The sequence below is a fragment of the Enoplosus armatus genome, chromosome 23 (genome assembly GCF_043641665.1).
Source record: "Enoplosus armatus isolate fEnoArm2 chromosome 23, fEnoArm2.hap1, whole genome shotgun sequence".
In the NCBI taxonomy this organism is placed as follows: domain Eukaryota; kingdom Metazoa; phylum Chordata; class Actinopteri; order Centrarchiformes; family Enoplosidae; genus Enoplosus; species Enoplosus armatus.
In genome coordinates this window covers 415,001-440,000 of record NC_092202.1, presented here as the reverse complement: position 1 = coordinate 440,000, position 25,000 = coordinate 415,001, and the positions used below count along the sequence as shown (strand labels likewise).

At 42.9% G+C, this 25,000-nt stretch overlaps 3 protein-coding genes across 5 annotated transcripts in view; 1 reads left to right on the top strand and 2 right to left on the bottom strand.

The window, feature by feature from the left end:
• Positions 1 to 3,893: 3,893 nt before the first annotated feature.
• Positions 3,894 to 12,438, bottom strand: slc25a11 (solute carrier family 25 member 11). Of its 2 annotated transcripts, XM_070929668.1 has the most exons (9): positions 12,239 to 12,438; positions 8,321 to 8,473; positions 6,271 to 6,388; positions 5,822 to 5,910; positions 5,359 to 5,449; positions 5,099 to 5,189; positions 4,914 to 5,013; positions 4,764 to 4,815; positions 3,894 to 4,489 (listed from the first exon to the last, which is right to left on the bottom strand). In XM_070929668.1, the coding sequence occupies exons 1-9, from the start codon at positions 12,301 to 12,303 to the stop codon at positions 4,334 to 4,336; spliced, it is 915 nt and encodes a 304-aa protein (XP_070785769.1). In that variant the 5' UTR covers positions 12,304 to 12,438; the 3' UTR covers positions 3,894 to 4,333. The 2 variants fall into 2 exon arrangements, with proteins under 2 accessions (XP_070785769.1, XP_070785770.1); XM_070929669.1 differs by lacking the exon at positions 8,321 to 8,473.
• Positions 12,439 to 13,774: 1,336 nt separating this feature from the next.
• LOC139305805 (motile sperm domain-containing protein 1-like) lies at positions 13,775 to 19,422 on the top strand. 2 transcript variants are annotated; one of them, XM_070929752.1, is made up of 6 exons: positions 13,775 to 13,813; positions 14,409 to 14,753; positions 14,871 to 14,946; positions 18,020 to 18,327; positions 18,480 to 18,635; positions 18,944 to 19,422. In XM_070929752.1, exons 2-6 carry the CDS (start codon positions 14,501 to 14,503, stop codon positions 18,970 to 18,972), a joined length of 822 nt encoding a protein of 273 aa, XP_070785853.1. In that variant the 5' UTR covers positions 13,775 to 13,813; positions 14,409 to 14,500; the 3' UTR covers positions 18,973 to 19,422. The 2 variants fall into 2 exon arrangements, with proteins under 2 accessions (XP_070785853.1, XP_070785854.1); XM_070929753.1 differs by having other exon boundaries at positions 13,785 to 13,813; positions 14,412 to 14,753.
• Positions 19,423 to 23,730: 4,308 nt separating this feature from the next.
• LOC139305682 (voltage-gated potassium channel subunit beta-3-like) overlaps positions 23,731 to 25,000 on the bottom strand; it is a 16,342-nt gene continuing 15,072 nt past the window's right edge. The window contains exons 12-14 of the mRNA XM_070929605.1: positions 24,723 to 24,843; positions 24,073 to 24,161; positions 23,731 to 23,823 (exon numbers count right to left, since the gene is read on the bottom strand). Of these exons, the coding sequence (XP_070785706.1) occupies positions 23,731 to 23,823; positions 24,073 to 24,161; positions 24,723 to 24,843 (303 nt within the window). The remainder of the gene's footprint in view (positions 23,824 to 24,072; positions 24,162 to 24,722; positions 24,844 to 25,000) is intronic.

The window sequence follows — 25,000 nt, the reverse complement described above, 5'->3', positions numbered from 1 at the left end:
ACACACACACACACACATATAATGACATTCACACACGTTTTAATAGAAGACAATTTATGTGTTTTTATGGGAACCTGAGACATTAAACCACAGAGACGCTGTGTGTCTTCTAAACAGACCACACCCACTTCCTGTCACAAACCTCTACTTCCTGTACAGAGGATTATACTCATGACACACAAACACACACACCTAACCTCCTCCACCCTGCCGGCTCTGCACACACTTCCTATGGTTGTATTCAGTCTTTCAGAGTGACACGAAACAAATCCTCAACAAAAGATAGTTCCTTTTATTGTTAACCAAAAGTAGAAAATAAGAAACATCTGTGCTCCTGATTTGAGGCCCTTTCAGCCTCATAAACAGGATGATAGTATTTGTATTAAAGAGAAACGCCAGCAGTTTATTATTTGCACCTCAATGAAGTTGCTGGCCTCTCAACAGACATGAGATTAAAAACCTCCCTGCTGGTAAACAGCATCTTTCAAACCTCACACCTCCAGATTGTAACACAGACTGTATCTAGACATCTGCAGTCTGATGACATCACTATGACATCACTACGTATCTGGACACCATAACATGTCCTCCGTAGGTGTAATGTGATGGCAATAATTCCCTTAATTATCACTTTAAAGTGTCATTGTATAAGTGAACTAAAGCCCTGAAAGGCTCTGAATCATCAGATTTGAACGTGACTTTATTGATGCTGCCAGCATTCGACTGATACACCAACCCTGCAGCAGCCACTTCATCCATTACAGGTCTGTAACACATGAAGGCTTCTTTTCTGGGTAAAAACATCTTAAAATGTAAAAAACATCAACAAAGCTGTTCCTGAATTTTCACCTGAATTATAAAAATTAAGTAAAATTCAGGGATGTCATTAAACTTTAACATATTAGTCTATAATTGTATCTATTAATTATGCCCTTAACATCCCATTGATACAACTTGAATTAAATCATAATTCATCTGTAAATTACACAATAAATAAGAACATTATTATCTAAACCATCACTGTTTACCATGATGTCATGGTTTTTCTTCATTGGACCTAAAGGGCCTCACACAGGGTGTCCACATACTGTCCTGCCCCCTGCTGGACACATGAAGCTACAACATGTGGATCAAACCAATCAGCTGCTGTTTGTCTGCAGATACGAACGTTTGTTCATCGACTAAAACATAAATATTAATAACTGAATCTGTAGTCTGAAGGTTTAATTAATAAAACATTATCAATAAAACAGCATGAGCTCATTAAACTTGAACTACCTTCATGGAAACTTGTTTTATTACTGAAACATTGAAGAATTAATTCATTCTGATGATATGTTGCTGTTTTTCTGTTTTACTTCAAAATAAACTGAATATTTTGTGTCACCTTGGAAACTGATTTCTTATATTTTTGCATATTTGTCACGCTTAAATGTTTCAGATCATCAAACAAATGTTAATATTAGACAAAGATAACCCGAGTAAATACAAAATGCAGTTTTTAAATGATGATTTCATTTATTAAGGGGAAAAAAGCTATCCAAACCTACCTGGCCCTATGTGAAAAAGTAATTGCCCCCCCTTGTTAAATCATGAATTAACTGTGATTAACACATTTTTTGGAAAGCTGAGTTCAATTTCACTAGCCACACCCAGGCCTGATTACTGCCAGACCTGTTGAATCAAGAAATCACTTAAATAGAACCTGTCTGACAAAATGAAGCAGGCTGAAAGATCTCAAAAAGCAAAACACCATGCCGAGGTCTAAAGAAATTCAAGAACAGATGAGAAACAAAGTCATTGACATCTATCAGTCTGGAAAGTGTTACAAAGCAATTTCTAAGGCTTTGGGACTCCAGCGATTCATGGTGAGAGCCATTATCCACAAATGGAGAAAACTTGGAACAGTGGTGAACCTTCCCAGGGGTGGCCGGCCGGCCTACCAAAATTACTCCAAGAGCGCATCGACGACTCATCCAGGAGGTCACAAAAGAACCAAGAACAACATCTAAAGAACTGCAGGCCTCACTGGCCTCAGTTAAGGTCAGTGTCCATGATTAATCAATAAGAAAGAGACTGGGCAGAAATGGCATCCATGGGAGAGTTCCAAGGCGAAAACCACTGCTGACCAAAAAGAACACAAAGGCTCGTCTCACATTTGCCAAAAAACATCTTGATGATCCCCAAGACTTTTGGGGAAATATTCTGTGGACTGACGAGACAAAAGTTTAACTTTTTGGAAGGTGTGTGTCCCGTTACATCTGGCGTAAAACTAACACAGCATTTCATAAAAAGAACATCATACCAACAGTCAAACATGGTGGTAGTGTGATGGTCTGGGGCTGCTTTGCTGCTTCAGGACCTGGACGACTTGCCGTAACTGATGGAACCATGAATTCTGCTCTCTACCAGAAAATCCTGAAGGAGAATATCTGGCCATCAGTTCGAGACCTCGAGCTCAAGCGCACTTGGGTTATGCAGCAGGACAATGATCTGCTTTTTGCCCTTAATAAAATGAAATCATTTTAAAGACTGCATTTTGTATTTACTTGGGTTATCTTTGTCTAATATTAACATTTGTTTGATGATCTGAAACATTTAAGTGTGACAAATATGCAAAAAATAAGAAATCAGGAAGGGGGCAAATACTTTTTCACACACACACACACACACAGGACCTGTACTCCTCCAGGACCCTGAGAAGAGCAGGGAAGATTGCTGCCGACCCCTCCCACCCCGGACACTGTCTGTTTGACCCCCTCCCCTCTGGCAGGAGGCTGCGGTCCATCAGGACCAAAACCTCCCGCCACAAAATCAGTTTCTTGCCCTCTGCAGTCAACCTGACGAACACGGCCAAAGCCCTCACTGCACTGTTTATTTATCTTATTCTTTTACCTTTATATTTTTACATGCTTGTTGTCTGTCAGATTATGTTAAAAACAATGTAGCACCATCAGACCACGGCAAATCCCTTGTAATGTATGTTACTTGGCAATAAATAGTTTCTGATTCTGACATATATACACAGTGCTTAACAAATTTATCAGACCACCTGTCGTAAAAATGAGAAAACACATTTTAGAAATCTGTCAAAAACTTGTTTCAAACTAAAAACTGTTATTTATTAGGCAAATAACAAACTGGAACAACTAAATAGTCCTTATTCACATATATTAACCAAAAATCTGAATATTCTGTATGACCTCCTTTGATAACAGCTTGCATTCTTACAACCACACAACAAATGTTTGTTCAGGAATGCAAGTAAATAACTGTAATTTGGCATCTCAATCAAAAAATAATGTGCTTTACTATTTGTTTCTGCTTTTTTGTAAAACAGTAAATTTGAGAATTCATGGATAACAATAATTATATTTTAGCATTTAAGAGATCATTTTGATTAAAGAGCTTGGCTTGCACATACTGGTGGATTAACCATTACAGAGACATCAAATATTTTGGTAATCAGCAATACTGTTCATTTAGGGCAGCGGTGGCAAACACCTCACACTGGGTGGGGGTCTGATACATTTGTTAAGCACAGTACGTAAACATATCAAATGGACAAGAAAGCTCAAAGAAGACATTCTGGTTGGAGAAACTGATTTCCCCAGAAGAAGAGTGCAGATTGTGCATTTTGGAAATACATTTGTAATATTTCAAGAAAAACATTTAATGAGAAACAAAAAATGTGTATTTTGGAAATACAGTAATATTTTAAGAATAAGTTGTAAAACAAGAAAAAAGGTGAAAATACAGGTGACATTTTATGGAGAAAATGTTGTTCTAGAACAAAGAAAAATTTGAGAAATTATAATTATTTGGAAATAGTTTTAATATTTTAAGAATTAAAGAATAAAATGGTTTGTAGAAAAGTCATAACACAAACAAACTGAGGCTCAAACTGTTTATTCATCCGTCTTTCTCCTCCATCAGTATTTCACTGGCTGTAACCATGGTTACCGAGCAATCCCATGATGCAGTGTGTTGTCAGGGTGTCATAATTGTACAAATAAGACTTATCATTAATTATTGACAACATCACTGACTGATGTTTGAACTACATTTATTTTACATTCTTTTCTTTACAAAAAGAATTTAAAACACAGTGTGTGTGTGTGTGTGTGTGTGTGTGTGTGTGTGTCACTTGGTACAGTCCTGCTTTAACACTGACGCTCACTGAGCTTCATTCAAAACTCTGGCTGTGTGTGTGTGTGTGTGTGTTCCTGTGTGTGTGTGTGTGTGTTCCTTTGTGTTCCTGTGTGTGTGTGTGTGTGTGTGTGTGTGTTCCTGTGTGTGTGTGTGTGTGTGTGTGTTCCTGTGTGTGTGTGTGTTAGCGGTCGAGGACGTAGGTCTTGTACAGGCGGTTCATCTGTTCCAAGAAGATGAAGGTGAGGACGGTGTGAGGACCGAGGCGAGCGTAGTACGGAGTGAAACCTTTCCACAGCGAGAAGAAACCCTCGTTGGACACAACTCGCATCAACACCTCCTGATGGACGGAGACGGGAAACAGACAAACATTCATTCTACAGAAGAAGACAGCTGATGGACAGAGGGAAAGGGTTGTTTCTAGAAAAAGTTTCTTTAGAGAAAAGGTGTCACGTTATGAGAAGTTTGTGGCGTTCAGGCACTAACATGTAACTTCCAACACACGTCATCAGAGATCAAGAACTCAAAGGTCAAAGGTCACTTCCCCTCCTTTCGCTCTGTCTGACACTGTGACATGAATTTAAATAAAGATGGAGGATCTGTATTTGACTCACCAAACCGTTTTTATACTCGGGCTTCCCGTCGATCATCCTCATGTTCTGAATCCTGAGACACAAACAAGAGAGAAACACTTTCAAGTTTCATCTCAACTTCCTTCAGAAACTCGCCAGGAACAGTTCAGTTCATCTCCACAGGAGTCTCACCTGGTCTTTACGATGTCGACGGGCATCGATGCTGCCGTGGTAACCAGCCCACTGATCATACTGGCACAGAAGTGACACAGAATATCGTCCCCAAAATACCCTGAAAACACACAGACAGTTTGAGTGTAGCATGTGTGTGTGTTTAACAGGTGTTGTGTCAGTTGTGTCAGGTGTGTCAGGTGTACCTGAGTCCAGCAGCGCCTGTTTGGACTGAGAGTAGGAGGCCAGCTGAGCTGCGTTCACCACCACCGCTCGAGCCATGGTGGGAACACACCCCTACAACACAACCAAACACAGACAGGTCTGTCAGCAGTGTGTGTGTGTGTGTGTGTGTGTGTGTGCGTGTGTGCGTTGGGGGGGGCTGCAACACGTCACTTTCTGCTTAAACAAAAAACAAATGATTTATTGATTTTAAAGATTGTTATTGATTCATTCTCCTGCTCACCCTCCACAGCGTGGTGACTCCTTCTTCTCTGGTGATTCGAGCCAGAGCGTTAAAAACGTTGGCGTAGCCTCTCCTCTGGTCTGCAGGAAGACTGGAGAGACAGACAGGGAGACAGACAGGGAGACAGTTTATTAAGTCTTTATAAATCACGTTTAAACTCAAAGTGTCATTCTGGTGCTTCATTACTGTGAAGGCAACAGAGCTGACATACCATCATCATGTGACCTGTTTATTGCTGTCATGTGATCAAGAACAGATTCGATCAGATCATCCATATAATAAAATATATACATAAAATGTATAGATTAAATAACACATGAAACCACCAAACAAACCCAAAATATGAGTCTAAAATCTGTAATTTAGTCAATAAGCTCCAGACGATCAACAGCGTGGTCCTGTTAGCGCCCCCAGGAGGCTGCAGTGTTCATTACACTCCTGTCTGTCTGTGGGTGTGTCTCACCGTCCGTCAGCTGTCATCCTGATCAGAGCGACCTCTGCTGGCGTCCCAACAAACGCTCCTGTAGCTCCAGCTGTCATACCGATCAGAGCCTGCAGGGGGAGCACACTGAGTTAGTGTAACCAGCAGCAGCACTCTGGCTGTCACTGTGTGTGTGTGTGTGTGTGTGTGTGTGTGTGTGTGTGTGTGTGTGCGTGTGTGTGTGTGTGTGTGTGTGCGTGTGTGTGTGCGTGTGTGTGTGCGTGTGTGTATGCGTGTGTGTATGCGTGTGTGTGTGCGTGTGCGTGTGCGTGTGTGTGTGTGCGCGCGTGTGTGCGCGTGTACGTGAGTTCAATTTATAGCTCGGCTGTTTCTAGTGAAAGAAGTTGAAGGGTCAGTTCATGTGAAAATAGTGAAAACAGTTGAAGTGCCAGATGATGTCCAAGTCCTGACAGTAAGTAAAAACTGAGTACCTTGAGGAGGAAGTTTGGCGGCCGCCCGTCGTCTCCGGTCATCTTCTCGAACAGGATGGTGTAGATTCCCAGACGAGTCGTCGTGTACGTCGCCTGACGCAACAAACCTGCGGACAGACTGAGACGGAAACAGGAATCAAGATCTGAATCAACACTGTGAACCATGAACAACCTGCGGCGTCGTAATGAAGTACACAATTCAACAGGTGGTTTCCAGGAAACAAAAGCAAGCGAAGCGTCAGGTGTAAATAAAGTGTCAGATGAAGCGTTGGATGAAGCGTCAGATGAAGCGTCGGATGAAGCGTCAAACGAAGAGTCAGACTAAGCGTCAGATGAAGAGTCAGATGAGGTGTTGAAGCGTCAGACGAAGCGTCAGACGAAGCGTCAGACGAAGAGTCAGATGAAGAGTCAGATAAGGCGTCGGATGAAGAGTCAGATGAGGTGTTGGATGAAGCGTCAGATGAAGCGTCAGATAGAGTCGGATGAAGAGTCGAATGAGGTGTCAGATGAAGAGTCAGATGAAGAGTCAGATGAGGTGTTGAAGCGTCAGATGAAGCGTCAGACGAAGCGTCAGACGAAGCGTCAGATGAGGTGTTGGATGAAGCGTCAGATGAAGAGTCAGATAAGGCGTCGGATGAAGAGTCAGATAAGGCATCGGATGAAGAGTCAGATATGGCGTCGGATGAAGAGTCAGATGAGGTGTTGGATGAAGTGTCAGATAGAGTCGGATGAAGAGTCAGATAAGGCGTCGGATGAAGAGTCAGATGAGGTGTTGGATGAAGCGTCAGATAGAGTCGGATGAAGAGTCAGATGAAGAGTCAGATGAGGTGTTGAAGCGTCAGATGAAGCGTCAGACGAAGAGTCAGATGAAGAGTCAGATGAAGCGTCAGATGAAGAGTCAGATGAAGCGTCAGATGAAGAGTCAGATGAAGCGTCAGATGAAGAGTCAGATGAAGCGTCAGATGAGGTGTTGGATGAAGCGTCAGATGAGGTGTCAGATGAGGTGTTGGATGAAGCGTCGGATGAAGAGTCAGACGAAGCGTCAGATGAAGAGTCAGATGAAGCGTCAGATGAAGAGTCAGATGAAGCGTCAGATGAGGAGTCGGATGAAGAGTCAGATGAGGTGTTGAAGCGTCAGACGAAGCGTCAGATGAAGAGTCAGATGAAGTGTTGAAGCGTCAGATGAAGCGTCAAATGAAGCGTCAGATGAAGAGTCAGATGAAGAGTCAGATAAGGCGTCGGATGAAGAGTCAGATGAGGTGTTGGATGAAGCGTCAGATGAAACATCAGATGAGGTGTGGGATGAAGAGTCAGATGAGGTGTTGAAGCGTCAGATGAAGTGTCAGACGAAGCGTCAGATGAAGCGTCATATGAGGTGTTGGATGAAGAGTCAGATGAAGAGTCAGATGAAGAGTCAGATGAGGTGTTGAAGCGTCAGATGAAGCGTCAGATGAAGCGTCAGATGAGGTGTTGGATGAAGAGTCAGATGAAGAGTCAGATGAAGAGTCAGATGAGGTGTTGAAGCGTCAGATGAAGCGTCAGATGAGGTGTTGGATGAAGCTTCAGATGAGGTGTTGGATGAAGCTTCAGATGAGGTGTTGGATGAAGAGTCAGATGAGGTGTTGAAGCGTCAAATGAAGCGTCAGATGAGGTGTTGAAGCGTCAGATGAAGCGTCAGATGAGGTGTTGAAGCGTCAGATGAAGCGTCAGATAGAGTCGGATGAAGCGTCAGACAAAGCGTCAGACAAAGCGTCAGATGAAGCGTCAGATGAGGTGTTGGATGAAGCGTCAGATGAGGTGTTGGATGAAGCGTCAGATGAGGTGTTGGAGCGTCAAATGAAGCGTCAGATGAGGTGTTGAAGCGTCAGATGTAGCGTCAGATAGAGTCAGATGAAGCGTCAGACAAAGCGTCAGATGAAGCGTCAGATGAGGTGTTGGATGAAGAGTCGGATGAAGAGTCAGATGAGGTGTTGGATGAAGCGTCAAATGAAGCGTCAGATGAGGTGTTGGATGAAGAGTCGGATGAAGAGTCAGATGAAGAGTCAGATACCCGGTGTAGATGCCTCCGACTCCCTCGTTCTTCAGGATGGAGAACAGAGCGTGGAAGCTGGTTTTGTACTCTCGGGCCTTCGTGCCCTGACCGCTCAGCTGCATCCTGTTCTTCACCAGGTCCAGCGGCTGCACAAAGACTGTCGCACCCATCCTGGAGAGACATACAGGCACAGAGAGACAGGAAAAGAGTTATTCTTCTAGACAGACGGCTAAACAAGAAGTCTGAGAATAAGGCAAACAGTTCTTCAGCTAATTGAACAAAGTCCTCCAGGAGAGACAGACAGGTGGACAGAGAGACAGACAAGTCAGCACACATCACATTCAGTTTTTGTCATGATTCTCGAGAGAAGCAGGAAAAACAACTAATAATAAAAATTAAGTAACAAGTCCATTTTATCTGCTTCTATACTTTCAAGGACGGTTCAAAATCGCTGCCAGACAGCACCAACTTTGAGAGTCACTGACGCAGCGCTGAGAGGAACAGCTCGTACTGTAATAAATGACGCTTTATCAGCCTGTGAGGCCCCGACAGGTAGGTCAGGGTTCAGCCTGAAAGCTGCTTTCTGAACAACCGTGGTTCACTAACGCTACCTGTTCACCAGGTGAACAGTCATCCTGCTCTGATCACTACTTTATGAGAGATGGATAGATCAGTGATAAACTTCTTCTTCTTATTATTATTATTATTATTATTATTATTTATGATTCTGGTGTAGCTAGAAGTACTTTAGTGCAGCTGGTCTATGTTGTTGTGATGCTTACTTACACATTTGATGTGAAACCAGGATCAGTGTGTGAACAGAGGATTAAATGGTCACATGTCAATAATCATAATCCACTTAGTGATATAACAAACATGTTGTCATCACAGTTTACTGAGGAAAATATTGGATTGACCTTTTTAAACCAAACTTTAACAATTCATTTATTATCAAAATATTTGCAGATTATTTTTCTGTTGATCAACTAATCGACTAAATTAAGCTTAGAGTAAGACTATCAGTATTCTTTGATCAGATTGAAAACATCAGAATATTCATTTTATATTTGCAGAAATAAGCTGATTACAGATTGATCAGTATCTGTGTTCCTGTCAAAGGTTATTTATTTATTTGACTTTCGATTGATGTTTCTTTATCAAACAGCATCAGTCAGACTTTCATTTATTTCTCTGGTTTCTTCTCCTTCAGATGTTGGTAGTGTGGGTTTATTCTCTCTCATTCCAAACATTTCCAGGCTTTTCAAGGACCTGTAGGATTACACCTTGAGTTTACATACAGAACTGAGCAGCTCATGTGTGTGAAGTCAGTCTGACACCAGCAGCTGTCGCTCACTCTCCTGGAGAGGTTAACCACTCGTGCACGCTCACAAGTGTCGAGCACGCCCCTGAGATGTTTTAAAGTTGTAGGGTCGTGACATTTAAAGGACACACGTGCAGCTGTGCTGTGACCGACAGAACTCAGGTCAGTTTGTCTCTGTACAGTCTGCTGACTGTAAAAAGTGACTAAATGAGGCAAAAAAGCAGCATGCAGAGTAAAAACCACTGGATTTCTCACCCACAATGCAACACTCCACAGACATGGAGGTATAAAAATAAATCGACCTTCTGATTCATAAATCACTGAATGGTTTATCGTCCAGACATCTCAGTTATTTTAAGTCCTGGTTGGTTCCTGGTTTAGTTGGAGCCCAACAACAAGTTCTGGTCCATACAGGTCACACACGTCCTATAAAAAGTGACAGCAGAGCTTCAGCGTTTCCCACAGTGACACTAGAAACATCTGTTCCTCAAATATCAACAGAGCTGCAGAACATTTCAGGATTTCACTTCTTACTTTCAGCACATAAAAACACCTGTTTAAAGGTTCTCATTGCAAATGTTTTATGAGGAAGGAAACCTGTGAGACCTGAAGGATGCACACAATGAGATTTAGTGAGAAACACTGAAAGTAAAGATAACTTTAGTTTGTTTACTAGAACTCCACAGGAGCTTAAAGTCACATATGTTTGTACATACAGAGAAGAACAAGGAGTATGAGGGGCTCCAGACTAACCTGACGCGCCAGATGGTTTGTTACACTAAACCACCTGAGAAGTCCTTGGAAACTGTTTGGAAAATGGCGGGCACTTTCAAAACATACCAGTTCTGAAATGGATGCTACAGTAGCAGCTACGCTAACCTCTTTCGGAGGTTTTCCAAACAACAGTCGCAGCCTGATGGATTCTCCCATCTCGTGAATCCAGCTACCACACAGGGTAAAACCAGACACCTCGTACATAAAACTGTGTACACACAAAGACACAAATAATGCATCTTTGTACACAGGGATCTGTTTTATAAAACTCGATCATTTTCAACTATCAATGAAACTAGCTGACAACTACATCTGCAACTAATGATTTAGTATGAATATTTTCGTTATCGATTAATCATCTAGTCTATAAAACATCAGTGTAACACTTTTCTAGATCTCAAGGTGACGTCATCAACTGTATGTTTGACATTTCAGCTTGAAGAGTGACTGAAACAATTAATCGATTATCAAATTATTTGCAGATTCATTTTCTGTTGATCGACTACTTAATGAATTGACTAATAGTTGCATCTCAACAATGCTTTGTTATGTAGATTCTGTCTTTCCACCTTACCATGTCATAACTCTGTGTGCGCTGGTCTGAAGTCTGTTTTTATAAATACCAGTTCATGTGTGGGGGATTGTTTCTGTGAGAACATCCTTTCTGTTGCAGCAGGATTTGCAGCACCTTGAATTCTGTTTGCGTGGTCGGTTGAGTTTTAAGAAGAATGTGAGGGCCTCCACTGTGTTAGCTCAAGGCTCTAAAACTCGTTACAAGTCATTACATAATCACAGAGCTAGCTGTAGCTCTGCTGTCACAACTCTCTGCTTACAGTTAGCATGCTAACATGCTCCCTGTGCTGTCTGGAGCCTTTATACCCGACCAGAAGACCTGCTGAGGCGGCTATACTTAGGGTGACCGCCGCTAAGTAACTCACTCTGTATGGCCGCTATTAACTTCCAGTCTGGGCTTAGTTTAGCGAAGCTGAGGACAGGAGAAAAATGAATGAAACTAGCTGCTTCCTTTTTGTCATTGACAGCTAGTGAGAGTTAGCTGAGCTGCTAACATGTTTGACTAGTCTGCACACTGAGGAAGAATAAAGTGACAATTCACATATTTAAGTTTACAAACCGATAAACAAATGTTGTAGTAAGTTCGTCTGTAGCAGTTAAGTTACAAACATTAACCCGGCTAACGTTAGCTGCCTCTGACGGCTAGCATTAGCCTTCCGGCTACTTGCTAACACTGACAACTGCTGTCACCAAAATAAATTCCTGGTAGGATATTTTGTCAGATGTGTCATCCTGTTTCCCTTCGAGTCTTTTCCAGGAGAAGCTGGATTATCGATGTTAAAATGTGCTAGTACACGAGAACGCAACCAATATCAGATCGAACATAGCTAGCTTAACAGGTGCTGAGGGGTGCAATATTCTTGATAACACCGGAGTGTGATGAAAGTCTGTTTCCCCTTCGATTAGTGTTCTCCGTAGCGCTGACATCAGGGCTAATTATGGTTAATTCAAGTTAACGTTGGGTTGTAGTTCGGCGTCAGCGATAACCGGCTGCAATCAGGTTAGTGGCAGGGGAGACACAAATCGATGGGGGAACAGACTTTGACATTACACCGGCCCTGCGCTAGTTACCAATCACTGACAGCATTAGCATCTAAAAGGTAACTAACAGCGCAGTCTCACAGGACCGTAACAGCCTGTAGTTAGTGTCACAATACGGACAATAACTGGTTTAACCAGAAAAATCCTGCAGCTAGTTAGCTCTTCTGTTAGCAGCCCCTGACCGCTGACATTAGCACATTAGCATGTGAGCTAGCAGCAGCACCTACCCGGCCAAGCCTCCGAAGAGAAACTTGATGGCCTTCGGAGAGGTCTTGGGCTTTGTTTCCGCCATGTTTCCCCCGGTCGGTCAGTGCCCGCAGAGTCCCCGGTCAGATTCCCGCTGCCTGCCTGCCTGTGTGCCTCTGAGCCAGACGGTCTACCTGCTCTTTAACCGGTACAGCAGCCGCAGCAGCAGGGGCAAGGTGACTCTCTGGAGCGGGCAAGTCCGGAGACACGAAGCCCAGCGGACCAATCAGGAGGCGAGGACGTAGAGCACGAAGAGTGACGATTGTTTTGATGCCTTAAAGGTCCCATCAACAGCTCGTTAATCTGTTCGCCATCTTGTAAATATCACTTGTCACGCATTGAGTAATTACAGTTTCAAGAAATCTAATTTCAGCTTTTGTATAAATATAAAATAATTTAATGATTAAAAACTAGACGTGAATCATACATTTAGTTGTTCAGTCAGACAGACAGATGGTCTAGTTTTTGTTCTATTTATTTAGGAACATCTTCCATATCCAATGTTTTTATGTTTATGTTTGTGTTTATATTAATTTAAATACTTTATAAATGTACTTTTTGAAGGTTGATTATTACTTTCCAATATTATAACGATTTGATCTAAATTGTCAACCTAATTATTTGTGATATTAGCAAAATTCCATATTCGCACACATACATAACAAAACAAAATTATGCCCTTTTAAAGTTGTTTATTCAACAGTATTACACAATGTACATAAGTACACAAATATAAACAATATACACAAAACATCTAATATCTCTTCAGTGACTGAACGGAGAGTTTTCCCACTAAGATCTATTTCTTTATTGTAAACTGAGTTGCTGTTGTATTTCCGACAGAACTTGAAAGCAACAGCATCTTCAGCACAACCCAAATACATTTATAAAAATAAAAAAAATAATCAAATAAATTATAATGTAGAAAAAAAGGTAGTAAAATAAAGACAACATTTAAATTATGTATAGAAATAACATAAATAAATTATCATGATAAATGTTGTAATCACCAATATAATAATTAAATGCATCAAAATTTGAAATTGAATTGAATAAATGAGTAGCTAGTAAGAAGTAAAACAGTTACTTAGTCAAAAGTAATGTACTATTTAAAAGTAAAAAAACTAAAAGAATATGTTTAATTTTACTTTGTTTCTCAGTTTATTGAAGTTCTCTTATCTCTGATGTTATGTGGACTAATTAAGATAATAAAAAGCCGTCAAATATATGTGTTTTAAATCAAATTACTTATTGTTTAGTATTGTAAATCCGTTAAATGTAACCTATAAAATACTTGTCACATGGATTATTGTGGATTATTATCATTATCATAATGTATATTTAACAGACATGTGTTTAATTATCTTATTAAGTTTTATTAACAATTTGTACAATAAACATGATCATAATAGTCCAACGTAAACACAGGAAGTGACTGACGTGACTGACATCCAATAAAATACCGCATTTTTCTCTTCCTTTACACTCATTGGTTAATAGCTTCATAGAGGGCGGGACCTGTCAAATGCTTGCTGAGGAAGTAGAATCAGCCGACGGTGAGTAGAGACACGAAACTGTCAATTCTACCTGAATAAACTCCAGTCGGACATTATTTAGTGACCGTTTTCAAGTCTTTGAACATTTACAGTAGCTGCTGATGTTCTGTGCTCCGTCACGTTTCCGTTATTTCACCGGTTATTTGACGGGTCGGTGTGACGGAGTAGCTAGCGTTAGCTAACCTCACCGAGCTAAATAACGGACAACTTAGTTAGCACACTATGTTCTTGGGTTTTTAGTAGGTTTTCATAACAATCAATCACATTGATCGTATCGTATTGTACTGCATACAAATACTGATGAATATAAAGCAAGACGTTAAAACAAATACAGGCTGTGTAAGGACACAACAACTTAATCTACAATACTCCTTCTTAAAGTGGAATAATGTTGGAGAGGACAGAAAAACAGACACCTTAAAACAATCATTTTATTCTCCTCTCTGTAAAGGATTTATTGTCTTCATGAGGGACGTTTTAACGACCAGTTTATCATTTAGTTTGTCAAAATGTAAATGTATAAATCTAAAAATAAAAATATTATATTATATTTATATATAAATATATATATATATATTTTTGCTTCTTTCTGCAGCAGGTGGCGATGCTATGACATCACACCGCTAAGGCGTCCAATGACAGCGCTCGGATCATGGCTGCGTGTGGGCTACCACACAGCGCGGACCAATGAGAAGGAAGGACAGCCATGATGGACAGGGGCAGGGCGGGATGGCGAAGCAGGAGGGGAAGAGAGGAGGCAGGGGGCAGGCCGTGGTGAGACAGGCAGGGAGGGGGGACACGAGTGGTCAGACGGGTGGTGTGTCCCCTCTGCCTGTCTTCCTGTTTCCCTCTGAGCTGCTGTTTTACTCTGAACAGAGAAGCTCCCACAGGAGAGTTTTAACTCTTTACAACCCCTACAGCTTCAGCCTCAGCTTCAAGAGTCAGTACTTGTCTGTCTGTCTGTGTGTTCACCTGTTTATCTGACTGTCTGTCTCTTTACTTGTCTGTCTGCCCCCTGCTAGCTCTGCCTGAGATAACAGCCTGTCTCTCTCTCCAGTGTTGTGTACAGCTCCCTCTCTCTACAGAGTGGTGGAAGCAGAGGGGAGCGTCAGAGCTAAATCCTGCGTTGACCTGTAAGTACACGATAAATACTGTATTTCTACTGTTACTATTACTACGACTACTATTACTACAACTTCAAACAACATCCATAGTGTGCATGCGCCGACCGTGCATGCAGCCTGTTACAGTCGCTCCTGTTTGTTTTCTTCTTTTTCGTACTTTTTCTCATTTATTTCTTTATTCAACTCAGAACCTTTTTAAGTACTGACTTTTGAAGTTGTGCCCTCTCCAAACATGCTGGTGGAGAGAGTTCTGGTACTTTTTTTCACTCTGGCGTTACTTTCATTGAAACATCGGACAGTCGCGCAGCAACTTCTGGGCCGCTTTGTTTACTCCAGAGATCAGCTGATCGCTCTGAAGCCGGCCGGCTTGGAGACCAGATCATCGGAGATCCCCGCTGAAATCTGGAGAAAAACACGCAGAGGATGCAGAGGGGGAACGAAGCGACGAGGGAAGAGAGTTGGGTCGAGACAGCAGAGGCTTATGGAGAAAAGGAGATATAAGCCGTGTCTCCCACATGCCATTGTTGTGACTGTTTACACCCCCCCGCCAACCCGAAGTCGGCGTGTGACGTCATTCACGCCGCCATAGCCCGTTTACAGACTCAACACCTGAATGCATTCATTGCTATTTTGGGTGACTTCAACCACGTCACCATGGCTAAGACACTTCCCACCTTCACTCAGTGTGTGAGCTGTCCTACTAGAGAGGAGACGACCCTGGACTTGCTGTATGCTAACGTGATGGATGCATACCCCCCTCTGGGTAGGTCAGACCACAACCTAGTGCACCTCAACCCCTGTTATGTGCCTCTAGTCAAGAGCCAGCCTGCAACCACGAGGACAGTGAGGAGATGGTCGGAGGAGGCTTATGAGACACTTCAGGGATGTTTTGAGGTGACTGACTGGCAGGCGCTCTGTGAGCCACATGGAGAGGACATTGATGGGCTCACAGAGTGCATCACAGATAACATCAACTTCTGTGTGGACTCCACTGTCCCAGCAGGGACTGTCCATTGTTATTCAAACAGCAAGCCATGGGTGACAGAAGACATCAAGGCCATACTGAACAAAAAGAAGAGGGCCTTCAGAGCTGCCAACAGAGACGAGGTGAGAACGATCCAGGGGGAACTGAAGGTGAAGATCAGGGAGGCCAAGGAGAAGTACAGGAGGAAGAACAACATCAGAGAGGTCTGGAGTGGAATGAGGACCATCACGGGTTACAGGCCAACCAACAACAGAGGAGCTGAAGGCAGTGTGGACCGGGCCAACGAACTGAATCTGTTTTTCAACAGATTTGACTCTGTGGGCCCTGCTCAACCCCCCATGACTCTTCTGCTCTCTGTCTCCAACCTTCACCTATTCCACTCCCCCCTCCCCCTCCTGCTCCTCACAGCCCCCCACCCCCCTGTGAGAGCTTTCCTCACACCTCGTTCCCCAGGCTGACGGCACTCTTCAACCTGACGACACCACCCCTCCCCCACCGGTCACCTCAACAATGTGCTTCACTGCCGACCATGTTAGGAGACAGCTGATGAGACTCCACTCCAGCAAGACTGCAGGCCCTGATGGTGTCAGCCCCAGGGTGCTTAAAGCCTGTGCCCCCCAGCTATGTGGAGTACTTCACCATGTCTTCAACATGAGCCTGAGTCTTCAGAGGGTCCCCGTGCTGTGGAAGATGTCGCGTCCCAGTGGCTCCAAGGACTACAGACCCGTGGCACTGACCTCCCACATCATGAAGACCCTGGAGAGACTCGTCCTGGAGCAGCTCCGGCCCATGGTCAAGCCACACTTGGACCCCCTCGTGTCCTGGATTGTCCACTACCTGACTGGCAGACCACAGTATGTCAGAGAGGGTGGTCAGCAACACCTGGGCCCCGCAGGGGACTGTCCTCTCTCCCTTCCTCTTCACCATCTACATCACGGACTTCAGCTACTGCACAGAGACCTGCCATCTTCAGAAGGTTTCTGATGACTCAGCAATAGTTGGATGTATCAGTAAGGGTGATGAGGAGGAGTACAGGGCTGCTGTGGACAACTTTGTCACATGGTGTGAGCAGAACCACCTGCAGCTCAACGTGACAAAGACAAAGGAACTGACTGTTGATCTGAGGAGGACCAAGGCGCAGATGACCCCTGTTTCCATCCAGGGGGCCAGTGTGGACATTGTAGAGGATTACAAGTACCTGGGAGTCCACATAGACAATAAACTGGACTGGGTAAAGAACACTAATGCCCTCTACAGGAAGGGCCAGAGCCGTCTCTATTTTCTGAGGCGGCTGAGGTCCTTCAACATCTGCCGGACTATGCTGAGGATGTTCTATGAGTCTGTGGTGGCCAGTGCTATCCTCTATGCTGTTGCATGCTGGGGCAGCAGGCTGAGGGTGGCGGACTCCAACAGACTCAACAAACTGATCCGCAAGGCCGGTGACGTTGTGGGGGTGGAGCTGGACTCTCTGACGGTGGTGTCAGAGAGGAGGATGCTGTCTAAGCTGCGGGGCATCTTGGACAATGTTTCACATCCTCTCCATGACGTACTGGTCGGACACAAGAGCAGCTTCAGTGGGAGACTCATTCCTCCTAAATGTACAACAGAGCGACACAGGAAATCATTCCTGCCTGTGGCCATCAGACTGTTCAACTCCTCCCTCTGAGGGTCAGACACTCAGGAAGAGACTGGAAATCTGGATCTACTTCACCTGTTCATATACTACCTGACTATTTATTCTTTAAATGTTTCAGTGCAATACATATATAGTCATACACAACAGTGCCATACATACATATATATTTTTTTACTTTAAATACTGTAAATGTGTATATTTTTATTTTCTTTAAAAAAAATCTTTTTTTAATATTTTGTACATACTTTTAGCTCTAAATTTCTGCTAATATCTAATCTTGAATGGGAGCACCGGTACTGTACAATTTCCCCCCGAGGATCAAGGAAGTATTTCTGATTCCGATCTGATTCTGACAGAACTTTGTATAAAGTTGTTTATGCAGTTTTATGGAAACACTTTGATCACTGGAGTTCCCCTTTAACACAGCGCCAAACTGTGACATCACTTCCTCTTCCTGTCAGGGTGGTGCGTCACCTGGACGTGTCCCCTCGTCACTGGGGACGCAGGGACCGGTTCCGTCTGGAGGTGAGAGGAGGAGGCCAGGTGGGAGGACGGGAGATCTGGGCCGAGCTGAGAGGAGGAGAGGAGGGGGGAGGAGGAGGGGGAGGAGGAGGGGGCGAGGAAGAGGAAGAAGAGGAGAGGAGGAGGAAACAAGGAGGAGGGGAGGAGAGGAGGACAGAAGGCCAGCAGAGGACGCTGTCTCCTCAGACTCCTCTGTCTCCTCTGCTGGTGCCCACACACACACATCTGCAGCTGCCTACCTGCACAGGTGAGACATCACAGATGGGGTGGGGGGGTGGGGGTAGGAAAGGAAACAAGTCAGGACAGCAATGCACTCTGGGACTTGTAGTTGATTAAGTGGTTATGAACTTTACTTGACTATAAAACTGTATCTGTGTGTGTGTGTGTGTGCGTGTGCAGCTGTGCGCGGTGTGTCACAGTGGGTGGTGTGTGTGGTGGTGGCGGTGCTGTGTGTAGCAGTGTTGGTGCTCCCCCTCCACACTGAGAGCAGCTCTGTGGTTCCACGCTGCCTGCATGTCTCCACCAATCAGAAGCTGGTCTGCGCCTACACATTGGGTAACAACACACACACACACACACCTGTAACACGCACACACACACTTGGTAACACTGGAAACGAGGAGTACAGAAAGGAACAATGAGTGGGGGGGGCAAGGATGTAGACAATGAAAGGAGGACACGGTGAAAAACAAGGAGGCCTGGAAGGAAAGGAAAAGGAGCTAAAAGAGCAAAGGAAGGGTAGAGAAGGTCAGAAGGAGGTAAAGTAGGAAACAAGGAGGTAGAGAAGGAATGGAGGAAACAAACACCGTCTGTCTGTTTGTAGTATGAGGACTCATCTGTCTTTCTGTCTGTCTGTCTTCCAGGTCTTCTCACCATGGTGTTTCTACGGTAACCGGTGACATCATGCTGTCAAACAGAGGAGGCTGTTTGATTGACAGCTGTTTTCCAGCACCTTGGCAGCCCTGGACCCTGGTGACCTTTGACCTCCATGTTGTCTCTATGAAGTCAACACACACACACACATGAATGTAGTCTTACAGCTGAATGAGGATCCATTAACAGGTTCATTAGTGACTGCAGCAGGAGGGCAAACAGTCAACCCACGGCTGGAGGCCCCGAAGGGGTCTCAGGATCAGTCTGAAGGGACTCAAATTAAAATACACCTTTCTGATGTCATCTGGATTGTTTTGCTTCTGGATACTTTCATGAGCGTCACAGTGACATGATGAGGGGCCTGAAGGTTAGTCTGGTGAGGAACCTCCTCAGGAGGGTAGACCACAGAGACAGTGCTGGTCCCTGAGGAGTCTGAGGACATCTGAATAAATGATTCCTGCTTATTGAACGCTGGTTGCTGATTTTGTTTCCTCATTTGATTCTTTCCTCGTGTCAAAGCAACAGTTCAACATGTAGTGAAATCAGATGTTCACTGCAGCTGGCCAGCTTAGCTTAGCATAAAGACTGGAAGCAGAGGGACACAGCTAGCCTGGCTCTGTCCACCTCCCAGCAGCTCTAAAGCTGATCAACATGTTCTTTATTAAGCTGCAGTTCAGTAAAAACCAAAGTGAATAACTAAGTTACTTTTAGTAGTTCAGTGGTGGAAGACAAAACAAAGCCCCACAGTTTGTCTCCTCACTCGTCCATGTGAGGACGTCAAAGATGAAAACAAACATCTGCCACCGGATGGCGGAAGATGGAAGAACAGATGTTGAGTAGATGAGGAGAAATGAAATTAATGTGTGAACCAGAGTAAGTCAGAAAAGAAGAAATGATCTCAAGAAATACTAATAAATGTCCAATAAGGTTCTACTTTTAACAGCCTGTCGCTTGATGTTCAGACCATCTGACCATCACCAGTGCTGCTGGTGTTTCCAGCAGATTATAGTTTATATTCCTCACATCTACTCAGAGGCCACGGCTCAAACCGCATGTTCGGGTTTTATTTGTCACATGTCATGAGACAATCAATCAAGTGCAATCACAGTGAGATGTTACTGATCTTAATTAATTATATATGGAGACGGGCAGGTCACTTCCTGCAGGTAGAACAGTTGATGTTTCAGGAAGTGAGATAATAACATGTTCAATAATATTACGTGATGATGTGGGTTTGATTGCAACATGTTTACTGTTCCTCCAAATGTTACTCGTGACACTGATATTATCTGAGCCTCAAACCACCACATCTGTCCACAGTTTGTTTGTGTCATTAATTAAAGTTATTAAAGTATTAGTTATACAGAATGCACGTTTATTTCCCAACTACAATCTACGAAGGAAAACCAGTTAATGTGCTGAATGAAGCTCCTTAAAACCATCACTTCCTGGAGTCCTGATACTTGTGATAGATAACTGATGCTCGGTTCTAGTGTGTTTTTAGGAGAACATTCACACTAAAGTTCAGTTGAAAGTGAAAGGTGCTAATTTCAGTCCTGAGTCGTGTTTGCAGTCTCCCCCCTCAGGATGCATAAAGCCACAATAACCCTCCTTCAGGTGAACTGAACCACCTGTGTGGGGGGGTTACCTGTGGGCCTGTGTCGATGTAAAGACACCATGAAGACAGTGGAGATGCAGTATGGACAGAAGACCACCAGGTGGCAGACCAGTCTGAACACAAGCTGGAGGGGGGCTGAGTCAGGGGGCGGGGCCAGGGTCATAGGTGTACTTGTCCCTAAATAAATAATAAATCATCACAGTGAAAGCATCTGAATGTTTCTACTGAAACACTTTGACTCGGCTGATCAGTCCTGTGTTTCTCAGCTCTCATTGGACCCGTTTACACCTGCTATTAACATGTGACGTGGAGGAGCTTTGTATGCTAATGAGGTAGGCGGGGCTGGTGGACTCGATAGACACGGTGCGTCTCGGGTGGAGAGAAGCAATGCCACAAACGGACATTGTTTATTTCTAAATCACTTTTTGTGAGGGGGGACTTGCTAGCTACTGTTGCTACCTGTTGCTTCTGCCAGGTAGCTTCAGCGAGCAGGAAGAGGCGGAGTCAGGTGACCATCTTAAGTATGCCGTCACCCCTTACAGGTGTCATCTACACCTGCAGAGATCCGATCACAATGCATCTTCAGTGTTTGTCCTTCCAGATGTGGATCACATGTTGACACCAGGTGTAAATGATAATGACGTAGTTCCTGAACTTCAACAGCAGCTTTATGCTTAGCAACATGAAAATCAGAACAGCTGCAGACCTGTCGATGCATTCAAGAACACGGTGCTCCATTTCTCTCAAATAATTCTCCATTTATAGATTATTATACGTAAGTGTTAGCAGGTTGTAAGTATTAGCATTAGCAACCCCCAAAACAACAGAGCCACTGCAATCTGCAATGCTAAACCTCTCACCTTCCTGAAAGTCATTCAATTCCATTCTAATATAAATAATAGTAAAGCTTTTATGTTTGGATGCCTAAGCACATTGAAAGAAGAGGAATGTGGCTTCTTATGCTGATGTGTTCTCCATAAATATTACAGGGAAAGACACAATCTCAACCTCTGATAGAGACCTGCTTCAGCCTGTACTTTGATTGCAGTGTGTGCTCTGCAGCTCTGTGGGTTTTTGTGTTTAGACACCGACAGACGCTGATATCCAGATGTTGATTTGAATAACTTTATTAGCATTCTCCAGTAGTGTCGTTTACATTAGGAGGAGCAGAAAGGGTTAAACAGTGAAGGAGGGAACTCAATGAAGCCATGTGATGAACCAGAAAACACCTGGTCAGCCTGTCGCCATGGTAACAGTCACATGGTTTCATTGGGTGAGCAGTGAACTCAACCTGATGGACAGGACGTGTGTTTTTAAAGGTTAAACTTACAGATGAAACTAAAACTAAACACTCCTTGTGTTATTCATTCATTTGCATAATTTTAATTTTAAAGTGAATATTTATGGAGACAGACTCTGGAAAGGTACAAATGGAATGCAATAAACTCTTTTATTGTGAAAATAAGCAGGATGAAATAATAATAATAATAATAATAATAATATGTTTTATTGAATAATTTTTTTCATTTCATTTTTTATATGTGTATTCTTTTGAATGTTTATTCCATAATGTCCATAATGTAATCTTTATTTAATACTGAACACTTTGATGTAAATATCCTCAGGCCAGATGTTGAGTCCCTAAACAGTTATAATATTAACTTATTTTTTATTCATTTAACAAATTTGACATCTAATTTGTAAAAGTTCAAAGTGTATAAATCATTGAACATTGAACTATAATATATGATTCATTTTCAAGTTTAATTTGGTAAAATATTTTTATATATTTAAGATTAATTTGAAAATTAAAGAAATAATCTTAAAAGTCCAATATTTAAAATAAATAACAAATTAATGAATCGTGATTTGTGTGACGAGGTGATGACCCCTGAAAGGTCGCGACCCCTCAGGTTGAGCACCACTGAGTTAAAAATCTTCTTCTCTATCTAAAGACTACAGGAACTACATTCATAAAATATAGCTTTATATTCTATAGTAAATATACTGATAAATATACTGCAGGATACAGGAGAGCTCAGAGCCTCGTACAGACAGAGAGCAGCTGTTACCACGGTGACTTCTGTTTCCATGGTGATGTCACACGGTTTACAGCTAACATCAGCCTCGGCCATTTTCTTCATACCACAGATGAACTAGAGTCACATGATGTTATAACCTTGACTAACAGCAGGCTCTTATTTTGAAATAAAAGTGGCTTGAGTGCAGAATTGAATGGAAGCCCATTTCTGCCCAAAAAATCTAAATTGTAATGATAAAAGTAATTTAAGCATAATAATCTTATGAATGACTATTTAATCATTTCAATTTATCACCTCAAAAAAAAAACTTGGTATGTCATTATTTTGACTCAGTAGTGTTGAGCATTGAGAATCTTGACTTAATGTTTTGCTGACTGTGACAGTATCATTTGCATAACCGTGAGTATTCTCATTTATAACATGTCATCTATTTTTTCTTCTTGGCGGTAATGAGAATAAATAACCTTCACAGAAACCTTTAGATCATTTTATCTCTTCTGCTCATAATATCTAAAACTAAACCTGGACTAGTTCTTATTTTGATTTCATTGATTATAGATTACTGTATTGTAAGTATTAAACTGTAATTATGAGACTAAACACGAACAGATTGTGGTGAATTCTCTCCATCCGTATCTGAACATGAATTCATAGATAAATGTCCTGTAAAACGTTTACAATCCATCTGACTGAGGTTTGAACTGTTGCCATGACGACAGCTTCAGAGCGAGGCTGAGGGTAAACCCTGCCGACAGGAGGCTCTGCGCCGACGTCTTTGGATTAATATAAGAATAAATATTTCTGATATATTTCTGATCATATGCAGGAACTAAAGTCTCTCTGTTGTCTCCATCTCCAAGACGACGGGGACAAAGATCTGGTTGTCTGCGTCCCTGAAGAATAAAAGAATAAATACTGTTCATTGTTCCACACGTTCTTCTTTCATTTACTGTTGTTCTCTCCGTCCTTGTGTCCTTGTCTCCTTCCTTGTGTCCTTCTCTTCTTCCTTGTGTCCTTGTCTCCTCGGAGTTGGTCCTTCCTGTCAGTCATCTTGTTCTCTCAGCTTTCTGATTATTTGATTAAAGTTTTTAGTTTTTCTTCCTCCTCCTCCTCCTCCTCAGCTCCTCGTCTCCTTTTTGCCGTTTCGCGGCTTGTTGCCGAGCAACGCGTCCATCTCTGTGATGAGGGGCGGAGTCAGCTGAGACAGAACCTGAAAGACAGGAAGAGAAAGTTCTGAACAGTCGACCAATCACAGGCTTCAAACTGGACACTCACACTGTGGATGAATAAATCCAGAGATCTGATTGGATGTTCATAAGTCAATAAAAAGTAAATACAAATAACCATGTGATCTGTATTTCACTTAGATCTGTAATGACGCCATTTTAAATCTTCCATACAGAAAAATGAAGACGGTTTCAAACCTTTCTGTGTTTTAATAGATTTTAGCTTCTTTTACCCTGATAGAACCGAGGTTCTCCAGCAGCTGTTCTGTGTTGGAGACTCCGAGGAGAACCGAGCTGACACCTTCACTACGAAGACACCACGCTGAGAGACAGACAGGCAGAGAGACAGACATCAGTGAGACAGGAAAACTGGATGCTCTGAATTCAGAAAATATAAAGTTTTAGTTACAGAAACAAAAGATTCCTGCTCAGAAAGTCGATGTGAGAATGTTTAGGATGAATCAGTGAGTCGAGTAAATAAAGTACTCTTTTTATTTATTCATGTCATCTGAAAGTCTATAAATCAGTTCTGCTCATTGATTAACCCACGATGGCCTGACACAGAGTTTCCAGACCAAACCAAGCGTGGATTCATACGCCGCTGAAAATAGTCCCCAACAAATGCACCATTTCCTCCTCTTAGTTTGATAAGAACTACAGCGAGCAGCTGTTGGAGGAAATGACTATGAAACTATATATTTGTGAGGTCTTTTTAAAGATTGACGCCTTCAGTAGGGACCAATGGGCTGAGAGCTGAGAGCCACAGACAGGAAGTGAGACAGGACGTCAGACAGACAGGTTGCTGGTAAATGTAGAATAACACAGACTGATCCTTTAGACAGGCAGACAGACAGACAGAAAGGCAGACAGACAGGTGGCGTACCTATAGCCAGCTGAGCAGCAGTACACTTCAGTCTGTCGGCCAGCAGGTGGAGCTCTTTGATTTTACTGAGCTGCTTCTTCCCCTCATCACTGCACAGACGCTCCTTCAGCCACGCATAACCCTGCACACACACACACACAAATACTCACACACTCGTGTGTGAGTGTGTGTGTGTGTGTTTGTGCGTGTGTTTGTGTGTGTGTGTGTGTGTGAGAGTGTGTGTGTGTTTGTGTGTGTGTGTGTGTGTGTGTCTGTGTCTGTGTGTCTGTGTGTGTTAG